Raw genomic sequence first — 12792 nt, forward strand, 5'->3', positions numbered from 1 at the left:
CAGATATAACATTGCATTCGTGTTGATAACTGGCTCCATCATGACCATAACTATTCGCATTCTTGGTACCTTAAAGAACTTAGACTAGAAAGAGTTGTAAATTTTCAGGGTGCAAAAAAAAAAGTACTATTTTATAGGAAATTAGTCACTGTAGACTGTTAATTGATAGAACTGCTGAGTCAGCTCAAGCTACTTGGATTGAATTAGATTCTTTTATTTGACATTATAATTGTGTGCGCACAAACACAAGAAAAAGAAATTATGTTTCTCTACCAGCAATGCAAAGCAATTTAAAAATACAACCATCACCATAAGAAGAGATTAAAAAATGGATTTAGATGTAAGCACTGCTGCTGGCTCGACTTCTAAATCCAACAATTTGTCCACCCTACTCTCACCTAAAAATATCAATTGGTAAAAAATGGGGTAAAAATAGCAACTTGTCCAATTGTAAATGGTAAAGAGATGGTAATGCATCCATTGGCTGTATTTTGTGAGATACTGTGTATTTGACTTGACTTGAATCATGGCATATGAACCTAAAGAAATGTAATCCATGATTATTTTTTTTAACTCTTCAACCATCTAATGTTTACATTTTAAACCCAACTTAAATTCCTATCCTAACTGTGCACTTTTAAGTCTTAACCCTACAAATTCAAAACGAATGCAGAGATTAAATGCTCATGTGCATATACCCACAACAGTAAATAAACCATTTTCCATCATTTCTTTATCCTGTTTAGGGTTATAGAAGCTGGGAGGAGTACCAGCCAAGTGTCAACCTGTGGTAAAAAGTGAAGCCTTTGCGGAAGTGTGAAAACCTGCAGTTCCCCCCTCATCCACAAGGGGCTCTAAAACAGAGCAAATCCCCATTGAGTCCCATGTTAAAAAGACAACATTACAGCAGAAATAAACATTTACAGCCTGGTTCAAAAACATTTTCGGTTTAAAAGGTCATGTTTACCTTCATGACAGCTGGGGAGGGGGGTAAGAATTCTGACAGGGTAAGAAAGTCACAATATTGAGCCGCAAATGTAGCCGTCAGCTAACATTAACCAAGATTAGCACACTCCACAAGCTGCCAGCTTTATGGCACGATGCATTATGTGCTGTATATCATCTGTGTCTTACTGACCAAGAAAGAAAAAAGACTGGCTTTCACTGGTAGGAAAGAACCAAGAGAAGAGATGGGATGCAAGATGGACGGCGATTTAGCCAAACTGCCAAAATCTGCCATGTTTTTTTTTTTAGTTTTTTTTTTTTTTTTTACTTTATTCATTTATTAGGTACCATGTTAAATTTCCATATTTCCATTTGAAACATAGAAGCTCGGTTAGCCTTGGGCTATTGCAGTCCCCTGGCAGGACACAATAACAACCATACGAGCATCAAATATAATCTAATTTATTAGTGCTTCTTTAATTAAACTATCACATTTGGGAGCACTACTTTTATTTTCCTGACTTGTATAATGTATAGTTGGCCAACCTAAAATGTGTACAGTCTAATGTGTGACACATTTTAAATCATTAGCATCCCTCTCTACTGTACAAATGTATGTACTAAACCCCTTTTACCAGCTTTAAAAAGAACAGTTTAGGACAAGTAAAATTCGTTCTCTTTCATGGTACAGATTTTACAGTCAGTATATAAGAACTGTTTAGACATTTCTATAATTACAATAACCCAGCAGCAAACTGAACTAATCCATATTTTATTTATTTTGTCTACTTTGTGTTAAGTACTTAGATATTTTAGGGATACCAGAAGGACAGTGAATATTTATTTAAATCGAGAAAAGTTAGCATATTTTGTGTAATTTATTTATTCTTCATGTGGAACCATTCACCATGAGACTTTTTTGGTGTCTTGCTTTTATTAACTTTTCTTGAGAACCACCATACCAGCCAGCCTATATTGAGTTTCTAGAGTTGCTTTAATGTAATAAAACAGCTCCTCACCGGCCATTATGGTATATTTCCTTGAGCCTGCCTTGCACCGTAGTGAAACTTATCAGTGCTGGCTGTACAGAGTAGACCTGATAAATTATTTATAGCTGTTGTGTACATCTAAATGTGCATCTTGATATCATTAAGGAGGAAATAACCTGTACAATTTCAGCTGTTACAGAGACTGGAGATTTTTAAAAAAGCTTGAAAGGGAGGAGAGAAAACATGCTCCTTAAATGCTATTTGTTAAACAGTATCTTTCAATCGCATTTACTTTGTTTCTTGTCTCTTCCCTGTCCACTCTTATTTAAAAAGCTTTTGTAGCTTTAGTGACGCAAAATGGCTTGAAAAAGCAACAAGCATTTAACAGTGTTGTTGTGCAGAAAGCTCCATGAAGAGCTTTAAATCTTGTGGTTTTCTTGTGGTGTAGACTTAAAACCTCAAGAATGTGAAGTCCAGCTCTGATTTACGTCAGTTTTAATGCTCATTTTAATGTACACAACTCCTGCAGGAGTTTTTCTTCCAGGTTTTGGTCACTGCCTTCACATAAGTACAGGATAGAGACATGAAATGAGGTAAACATGATGAAGTTCTTTGAGTTTTCCCAGACACAAGAGGAAAAACATGTCAAGACTTTCGTGCCAGGGCAAGTGTTTTTTATGAATGGATTTCCCCCCTCTCTTCTTCCTCTTTTTTTGTGAATGAAAAACAACTGGAAAATCCAGTAGAAAAGCTCTCAAGTCCGCCGGGAGTTGATTGGCTGTCATGGTGAAAGCTCCACCCATGGTTGCCAAGAGAACTATTTCCGAGTTTCTGATTGGCTCACAAGGGGGAACCGAGACTTCATTCATAAGTCGGTGTATTCACTCGGACAAAGGTGAGAAATTCGAGCCCTTGAAAGGAAATCTACCAATCAGGAAGCTCCACTGGTTCGAGCTGGAAAAGCAAGTCTCCATATTATCACCAAATCATGACTTCTGCACAAATGACAGTACAGCTGGCGTTTAAAGGAAGTCTCCGTCCAGAGTTAATCTAACTGCAAACACCAGGCATTTTAGTTCAGCTGCTGTTGCTCGACTAAACAAACAAACACGCAAAGGAGGCACGCAACATCTGTTTCCCCTCACAGTTGCAACGCTGGACTGGCTCCTAAAACACAAAGTGGAGCCTGACCATCTAGGCATACGTGGCATAAGAAAAATCCCAGTAAGAGCCCAGTGAATCAAACACCTACACAACGGCACTTCTGCTTGGTTTTATATCAGGAAAAACTCGAGCTGTGACGCAAATAAAACAACAAAAAGCACTTTTTTTTCTGTGGAGAATTCGTTGTTTTGTGGTGTAAAAAATCCTTAAACTCTGTAGGTATTAAGTGACGCAGTGTTTCACACAGAGCAAAAGAAGAAGAAGAGGAGAGGTTTGGAAAGAGAGCCGCAGCCCGCTGGGTAATCACTCGCCATCACTTCCCCTTTGGCATTTTTTGTGAATGGAGCTCATTATGCATGCAGCCTCCACGCAGCTCCATTCACAAGCCGCGCTCCCTCCTCTCCCTGCAGGCTGCTGCGTGGATCGCGCTCAGCTCAGCCTAAATGACCACAAACGCTTAACGGATGAATTATAAGATGGATGGATATTTGGACCAGCAAGTGCCTTACACTTTAGCAAATGTACGTATGTATCAACTCATTTTTAACTTCACAGTTTTTCTTTATTTCTGGGGGGGGGGGGGGGGGGGGGGGGGGTTTCTCCGCTTTTTATTTGTCTGCGTGTCGCGTGTGCACGAGCTCGAGCTGAAGCGGCAGCTGCGTGTGCGCGAGCAGAAAACAGTTTGTCAACCCGCTTAAAACTACCCCAAAAACGTCTTGAAAGTGAAGCACTTATGCGTTGCATTTAAAGGCGGTAGTCAGGGGGGGCTGTGCGCTGTTGGAAGACCGAGTCAGTGTGTGCCAAATGGTCACTTTGCTCAGACGCAAACAGCGAGTTTGTTTTTCCAAAGAATGCCTCCATAACTGACAAATGTGCTTCATGTTCATTTACTGTGAAAAGCTCTCACTTATCATGCATTGTTATCTGTAATAATAGTAATATTAGAAAAAAAAAATCGTTTATTGCACTCCATGATATATTTGGTGTAATGTGCTGTTTGTGGCTCCTTCTTCACTCTCATGTACTTTTTAAAAATTTTTTACTAGAGGTATTAAATTGCTATGAACTGTTTTGACACTGGTGTGCTGTAAATGCCTTGTTGGAGTCTGTAACTCACTTCTCCGTTAACATGTATGGCTTTTGCAGAAGTCGCAAGGAAATGGGCCCCTAAATAGACTGTTGATGGCAGCAAAAAGGAAATTCATGGACACAGAATTACCCCCTCAGGAATCTGAAGGTAAAGAGGTTGACTTTACATGTTTCAGACTGTAGCTTCTTCACGTGATACTTGTTCATATCACGCTCTATGAACTTAAAGTGATGCCAGAGGTGATTTGTGCAGTGACTCAATACATTCTCTTTATTTCTGCTTAGACCTCTTCCAGGATTTAAGCCAACTACAAGAGACATGGCTCACAGAAGGTGAGACTTGCCTGTTTTTTTTTTTGTTTTTTTTTTTGTTTTGCTTAAAATGTACTCTGCTGATGAATTTAATCATGAAGTTTGACGTTGTGCCTGTCAATACAAGAATCTGTCATTTTGATGTAAGCCATCCCAGCTTTATGGTCTGCTGCAGTTGGCTAATTTCAGTCAACCTTTGCTGGTTTCCCCCCTTACCTTTTTTTAAAGGGATTTTTACCCAAAAGGAGTGCTTGTGGGAAAAAATATATATTATTACCTAGTTTGGCTGATCTTAAACACATATGCTCATAAAGCACAAAACAGCAAACCCCCCCATAAAAAGTAGCCTGAGTGAGCACAGACGGGACATTATTAGCTTTGAGCATATCCTATTTTGGCCATGCTGGCATGTAGCGTGCGTGCCAGGCAGCAGCCAATGCAAACAAACTGGCTGTTTGGCTTGTGTCACTCATAGGCGCATTGCGATGAAATGAGGCCCAGTCTGAGGCAACTGTCAGCTAGTAGACTTAATAAGCACGCTGCTGACGTGAGCCCTAATAGAGTAATTATACTGTGTGTCAAGTGGGGGAAAAACAACACGATCTGTGTGTCTTGAGCGTTTCTGGTGGGGATCTGGAGCAGAGCGATGGCAGGACAGAGTCTAGATGAGCTGTAAGAAGAGCCACACCACGAAGTGTGACTTCTGTTGTGTCTTTTTGCTTTGATGTGGAGATTTAACAGGAAATGCTGCTTATTTTTGTTATTCATGTTCTGCTGGCTGTGAACCACAGATTCATTTTAAAATGGTGTTTAAAATCTTTGCCTGCTTGTTTTTTTTTTTGTTTGTTTTTTGTGATGAAGAAACTTGAACTGAATGATGGAGTGTGAGTGCACAGTGTGATGAGTCTCCAGTTTGGTGCAACAAGGCTGACAAGTTTCATGTTAATGTCCCCTCTTCTTATCTTAAACCTTCATCTGAAAGCTTGAATGTACCAGTTCTGACATTATAGTTTTCCTTGAAAAGTATTTGTAGTCCAGTGTAACACATGCAGGCCTCTCCAGCTGCATGATTATGGCAAAAAAAATTATACAACATATAATTAAATCAACTAAATCAAGATTATTTTGGTGAATTTTGCAACCAGTTTTCAGAAGGAGGAGTGAAGAAATGACTGAGATGAACACAGTTATTATAAACCGGACTGTTTGCATATGGATCTGTTTCAGCTGGAAGTTAATTCGACCGCATTGAATTTTATTCTAATAACTGTTACTTTGAGAGACTGACTTTAACTTTAATTTTCTATATATATTTGAATTTAAATAAAGTTTTAACGTGTGAAATGGCAGAAACTGCATCTTTATTTGCTACAAAGCTAAAATGAAAGTAAAACCAAACAAAACTTTAGAAGGATAATACGTTTTCATACCCATGCATTTATCAGTGTGTATTTATCTCCATATACATGCTTACCAGTACACACACATATATACATCTGACTTAAATTATGCAATAAACAATAGCATCAGTTGTAAAGTGTGTAAAAAGATAAATAATCAGACATCTTGGTTGCTGGCCTAATTCCTCCATAATCTTCTCATTTCATGGTTTTAAATAGTTTAATCTTATTTTTGTTTGTTTTTTATTTCCTCTGTGTAATTGTTCCACAAACTAATTTAATCCTGTAGGACGTGGTGGTATTTTGTATAGGCTTCCTGGACTGGTGAGATGTTTTTCTCAGGCAGAATAAATCCAGAAAGTTGTGGGGAATGATTGGTTTCTTGCTCTGTACATAATCTGGGCTGTTTTTTAAATCAACATAATATTTGAAATTGAGTGTTTTTGATTTTATTATGAGTTGATTAGACCGTTCTGTGTTGGTGGTTTTGTTTATATGTTTAGTTGGCTGGGTGTTTGTGTTTCCCAGCAGCTCCAGCACAGTGAGTCAGATATGGAAGTATAAAGCTGATCTCAACTTAAATGAAAAGAACTTTTTAATGTTCATACTGGTGGGGGGGGAGGAGAGAAATAGCTGATTTTTTTTTTTTTTTTTTTTATTTTTTTTTTTAAAGTTTTTATAGCCCTGTCATGTGAAAAATAGGGAAGTGGTTTAAAACTGAAAATTTTGGATTAGTGCTGGTAAACATCCACATTATTAGTGTATTTTATAAGAAGCCATGACGTCTTTCTAAGATCAACCAAGCAGTAGAGTGTAAAATGGTGACAAAACATTGACTGAAAGCACAAGAAAACATCAACTGATCCCTGAACTCCTGTGTGTGTGTGTGTGTGTGTGTGTGTGTGTGTGTGTGTGTGTGTGTGTGTGTGTGTGTGTGTGTGTGTGTGTGTGTGTGTGTGTGTGTGTGTGTGTGTGTGTGTGTGTGTGTGTGCAGTTCCATCCACCAACCCCTCCAACCTCCACAATAAACTTTTTCAGCCTTTTGGATGTAATCTATAAGTTGTGATGTAATTATATTGTGAAGTGCAGCGATACATTTAGCTGTGAGACTGGGTCGAATTATCTGGTTTAAAGTTACAGAAACTCATATCTGATATTGGAGATGCTTAGAAACAAACAGTTATGCTGTGTTTAACTACGACATTTATGTATAGCTTATAGATATTTGTGCTTATGCTACCTTTTATACCCCTTTCTGGAAATTTCATGGGAAAATAATGCATTTTTAATTTCATTGTAATTGACCAACAGTTAAACGGTGGTTCTTCTGTTATTTTGCAATCTGACATTTGCCATAAAGCTCTGACACGTATATGGTTAAGATCACATTTCAGATATCTGTTTTTGAGCATTTCTAAAAGAGTTCAAATGATTAAATATCTTACCAAGGTTTAAACGTTTCCAGAAAGTTTAATGACTGAAAACAATTTGTGTCCAAGAAATTTACAATATTTCTTTCCTCTTCTAGTAGTTATGTGACAGATTTCTGGATTATTGGGATGCTCTACTATTAAAAACAACAACAAAAAAAAAGCATATAAAACAATTTTAACCAGCTTTATGGACAGAATCTACAACAGTAACATCCTGTCATTGTCAACAGTTCCTCGCCAACGGTAGTGTATAACTCTGTGTGGCTAGTTGTCATGGATACAGACGTTTTTCCCGTCTTCATATCTAATCCAGGTTTACAATCCAGCCATTGTTGTGTATTTATATTAAAGTTAAATTCCTGTTCTAAATTGACTGCAATGCTAGTACAGTGCAGTAAGCACTACTTTATGTTGTATTGATGTGCAGCTGTTTAAAGTGGAACTATTATGTGCATTTCAGGCTAATTTATTTTTATGTCTGAGACCAGAAGGGCTGGGATTGATCGAGTTATTGTCACAAATGGCTTTATTTACTTCAGACCGACCCTCTCCGTAGGCTGTCAGATCAGCCTGCGGGCAAAACGAGTGGATTGAGACTCTTCTGCATTAAGCCCCGCCTCCCGCCACTGCACTACATTGGGAACGCGCACCGCAGCTGCTTTCGCCGTCATTGTAACATCTCATAAACAGAAGGATTAGGCTGATATGAACTCAATAAAATAACAAAATACAATGTCAACACATAGCATACAGCGCTACATGTTGGAACCTGAATCAGACCCTGAAAACGAAGTGGAACACAGCAACCCACAGCAACGAATGCAGCAGGATGTCTCTCTTTGGTAAACTCACCAGCCATCGTTGGAAATAACTTTATCCCACGTTTTCCACCCGCCTGATGTATTTGTACATGCCCTTGTTAACCAGTAGAAGGTAACCAATCACCGAACCTTATCCCCCGGGACGTCACAAGGATTTCCAAGTAGAAAAAACTCTCTAAAACGATGCGTTTTTTGTCGCCATGGAAACCGAACGGAGAGAGTGCTGGAACTCAAACTCAAATATGCGTTTAGTTGATAATAAACAGTGTCGTTCACATATCTGATGAGGATTCAACACAGTAACACTGTAGAAAGCTCAGAAAACTCGAAACACCATAATAGCACCCCTTTAAGCTGTATGGTGTGTGCTGTGTCAGCGGAGTGATATGAACATTGTGATCTGGCCTGTTCAGAAAAAAAAGAAGCAAGTTAAACTTAACAGTGAGTGTGTGCTGTTTAAGAAAAGGTTATGTTTAGGGAAAAAAACATTACAGCTGTGAAATGTTGCATTAATTCTGAGACTATGAGGTAAATCCACATTTGCTACGTTTTAATTCCTGTTTAATTCTGAATAAAAGTTAATTCTGCTTTAAACTGATAAAAAAAAAACGACCATGTAAACCAGGGGTCACCAACTCCAGTCCTTGAGGGCTACCATCCTGCAGGTTTTAGTGTTTCCCTGGTACAACACATTTGATCCAAATGAAAAGGTTCTCCAAGAACTTGTTGTCATCTTCTGCACCTGCCTGTTAATGAGCCATTGGTTTGGGTCAGGTGTGTTGTACCTGGAAAACACTAAAACCTGCAGGATGGTAGCCCTTCAGGACCGGAGTTGGTGACCCCTGATGTCAACACTTAATTCCTAATGCAAGGTTGCGAGTTACTGTTTATTGCAGCCAATGTTAGCATTTTACACCTTTTCTCATGCGGTGTTGAAAACCTGCAAATTCACTTCACACCGGCATCTCATGCAGACAAAGACAGGAGCCAATAAAAGCACAACAATGGGTGTCGCTTCAAAGTTGGAGCCCATTTGTATTCAGTTTAGCTTTGTATGGACGCTTCCTTCTCACCACCTGTGGTATTTATTTAAGAATAAAAAAGCCTTTTTTCTTGTTTAATTAAGGTTTTATCAGCTGGTTGAAATATTTTGCCAGTACCTGCAACAGGAAAGCATTAAGTTTGGTTTCCGTTCTGTAATTCAGAAAATTCAGACGTTTTTCATAAAGAAACAAGCACATTGAAAACATATAATAATGTTTTCCTGTGATCAAATGAAACAGGAACACTTTCTGTTCCTGCCGTTGAGTTGTGTCTAGGTACTAAGAGACAGATTAAAAAGCTGTTATTGTCTTTATAATTGGATAAAGAAGCAACTAAAATGAGACATTATGATAGCAAAAAAAGTGTGGTGGCTCATTATTGTGACTCAGGGAGTGACCAAGGCAACAGAAGGCAGACGAGAAAAGATGGAAGTGTAACCTTATCAAAGTCTGATTAAATCCCAAGTACTGGCTTGTTTTCTGCTTCTCCAGCTAAGACCTCTACTTTCCTGTTGCATTAATTAAAGACGTTATCATGACTGATTGCAGTTGTGAGGGATGCATTGCAGTTAAAAGAGAAAAAAAAAGCTGGTAGCTGCAGGGTTTTTTTCTACTTTTTTTTTTTTTTTTTTGTTCTACCAAAGGAGAGCGGAAGCAAGAGACGGAAAGGGAGAAGTTCTGAATGGCGAGAGTTCAGGAACTTGTCACATCTTGTCTCATTTTGGCCTTTAGGTTTATATGACTTAGGCTGCGTCGCTCCTCCCAGGATCTCCCACTGAGAGGGAAAAAAAAAAAAAAAGACATTCAAGGTGCCTGGAAGCATCGAGGAGAACATGTGTCTGCGCTCATATAAACACACTTTCCTTCTTGTGCTGACTTGCATCTCAAAGCCCCTGACGAGGTGTTCCTGGAAACAAATCAGATACACATGCAAGCACACACACACACACACACACACTCACAGGAAAGTGTGCAGACACAAACAGACGGCCGGGGGTAGCGATAACGTCTGATGCTCATCATTCCTTCTCTCCAGCATCTTTATGAGGTCCAGCATGTTCTGTTCTGGACATGTTGAAACTAGTGCAGATGATTGATTGGTGGGTCTGCACAACTGAATATTGGCCTTTTGCGCCTCATTTCTAACCCTTGAGGGCAACAGACTGAGAAGTTAAAACTGGGAGTAATATTATTTTGTTATGGTAAATCACAGGATGCAGCGTTATATAAGAAATCAATGTCATTTAAAAGAACATGCTCCAGAACGGAGTCATCCGGTTTCCTCTGCACAGGAAGGAGGAGTGTGACGACAAGAATGTGGATTTGAATTTCTTATTTCCTCTTTTTGTCCTCTGTCTGTGAGTTTTGGTTTCTGTATGGTGTATCACAGTCTGAGAACCGAAATATTGGACGATGTGAGAAAGATGAGGCTGTTGGGGTCAAATTTTGGGCTTTTGGGTGAGGTTACAATTCAAGGTCTTGTTGCAGAGAAATGCTGGATTCACTCAAACAGCTTTTTTTTCCCCCCCAAATGAAAGCTTTGGTATTCATTAAAAAAAAAAAAAAAAAGAAATGTGAAATCATGATATTTAAAAATGGCTTTCAAATTTTCTTTACTCACACCATGTCTCAAGTTATAGAAACATTTAAAATAGTCCAACATACTTGCAAACTGGAACATTGCCACATTAAAAGGCTGCTAGGATGGTTTTTAGACCATTAATTCAATGGTGGGCAAATGAAATGCCAATGCCCTCATGGCTTAGTAGGTGAATCTGACCTCCTCACCCCTAAAGGGGTGCTGGCAGTGGAATGAGTTAGACTTTCCAAACGTGGTTGTGAGGCTCAAAGAACCAAAGCACCAAAGGGATAAATATGAATGGGTTTCTAAAAGAGAAAAAGGAGAGTGCTACAATAGCTCTGCTGCACCTGGGTTTGTCCTCACTGCCTCTTGCTTATTCAGTTTCATCCTAGATGAGTTTCAAAGTACTGCAAGTACAAATTGGCTGTATTTGATTTCTTCAGCACACATTACAGTCCACTGATAGATCTTCAGCTTTCTTTAAGTTTAGTTTCCTATCTTCCTCTTGCTTGACGGTGCGTATCTCATTGATAAAGCTGATTGAAGCTTTCTATTTGACGGAGAAAAGTTGAATTCAAGTAACTGGTTTGTCACATAGTTTGACAAACTCCTGTTCTGGTTGAGCTTGAACGGCCTGTTTGGTATTGTCTGTTTTTTAGAAGAACCAGAAGTTGGACATCCATACACATGTCTGACTAGCTCCAGCAAACAATGGAGCCGTTACGAGCTTCAAATGCAGCACGTCAACACTTATTCAACCTAGAGCAACAGCTAGTCACACAAGCAGCTCGGCCCTGCGCGTCTGGAGTGGAAGACAAAACCTGTGGCGTTGCAAAATGGAGACAAACATGGGGGGGGGGATGTATTTTAAAGGAAACTGACCAGCTCTGAAAGGTATCACTCAAGTCAAAATAATGTGTTTGACTGGTTTATAAAGAACAAGACCAATGCCAGAATTGTCATGAAATGGGAACGTTACATAAAAGCAGGTGGGCATGTTAAACCCTCTGATGATCTTTAGGATCTTCAAACTGGTTGGAATCAATTTGTGGATGAAAGAGTTGGTCGCATGCTGTGAAAATCATAACATGAAGGTCACCTGAATGACCGTCTGCCTGGCTCTGACTCGGGTTTCATGGAGGAGAGCAAATAAGATGGAATGAAAGAAAAGGGAGGTCAGATTCCCAGCTAAAAATTAATCATAGTTTAATGGTTTTTCCTGTCATTTCAGCTCAAGTTCCTGACAGCGATGAGCAGTTTGTTCCTGATTTCCATTCGGAGAACTGTAAGTACTTTTCCTTTTCCTTGTCTGAATGAGTGTAAATGTTCTCCAAAGCTCATTTGACAAATATAAGGTGGTCCAGAAGTGCAAAAGACAACAGCTGGAGATAAATCGCAAGACAAAACACAAAATTACAGAGTGGAATATGATTAAATGGGAAAACATCAATATTTCAGACAAGAACATTTTTTAATAGGTTTTACATTACTGAAATTTTGTCTACTTTGCACCTCAGCACCATCTTATGGGGCTTTTTGTTTCTTGGTTTTACTGCATCACAACTACTTTAAGTCTAAAGCCAGCACTGTTTCCATGAAAGCTAAACTATATATGATTTTGGTCGTTTATTCATACGTCACTTGCTTGTCCATCGAAATCTCCATAGAGTCGTCATTACAGAGACAGTTCAAACAACGCCAGAGTTGTTACGTGTTTAACTGGTCCAGTCGAGAGGAGAGAAGTCATGTAAATGAGGAATAACTACTGGATTTTATGAATCAAAAAGACTAATAAATACGTAGTTAGCCCCAGAAACGCATCACACCACCAGGAATCAGCGTCTTCAAATCCGCTTCTATGCAAGTCATTAAAAAAAATCAGCATTCAATAGAAAATACAAAGCAAAACAACTTTTCTGTCTGCCTTCAGTAGTTTTCCCTTTTCTATGTGCGTACAGTTTAAAAGTCTGTTAGCATGAACAGAAAAATACATAATGCACAGGGATATATGTGC

At 38.9% G+C, this 12792-nt stretch overlaps 1 protein-coding gene across 4 annotated transcripts in view; it reads left to right on the forward strand.

The window, feature by feature from the left end:
* Positions 1-3477: 3477 nt before the first annotated feature.
* The window catches only part of etv4 (ETS variant transcription factor 4), a 47489-nt gene continuing 38174 nt past the window's right edge, over positions 3478-12792 (forward strand). Inside the window, exons 1-4 of one of the 4 annotated variants that reach the window (XM_079261459.1) lie at positions 3478-3619; positions 4245-4335; positions 4473-4520; positions 12010-12063. In XM_079261459.1, coding sequence (XP_079117585.1) covers positions 3563-3619; positions 4245-4335; positions 4473-4520; positions 12010-12063 — 250 coding nt within the window. In that variant the 5' untranslated portion in view covers positions 3478-3562. Of the gene's footprint in view, positions 3624-4024; positions 4147-4244; positions 4336-4472; positions 4521-12009; positions 12064-12792 lie in introns of those variants that run through there. The other 3 variants (XM_079261460.1, XM_079261458.1, XM_079261461.1) reach the window with 3 other exon arrangements.

This window comes from Telmatherina bonti (assembly GCF_933228915.1).
Source record: "Telmatherina bonti genome assembly, chromosome: 21".
Taxonomy (NCBI): Eukaryota; Metazoa; Chordata; class Actinopteri; order Atheriniformes; family Telmatherinidae; genus Telmatherina; species Telmatherina bonti.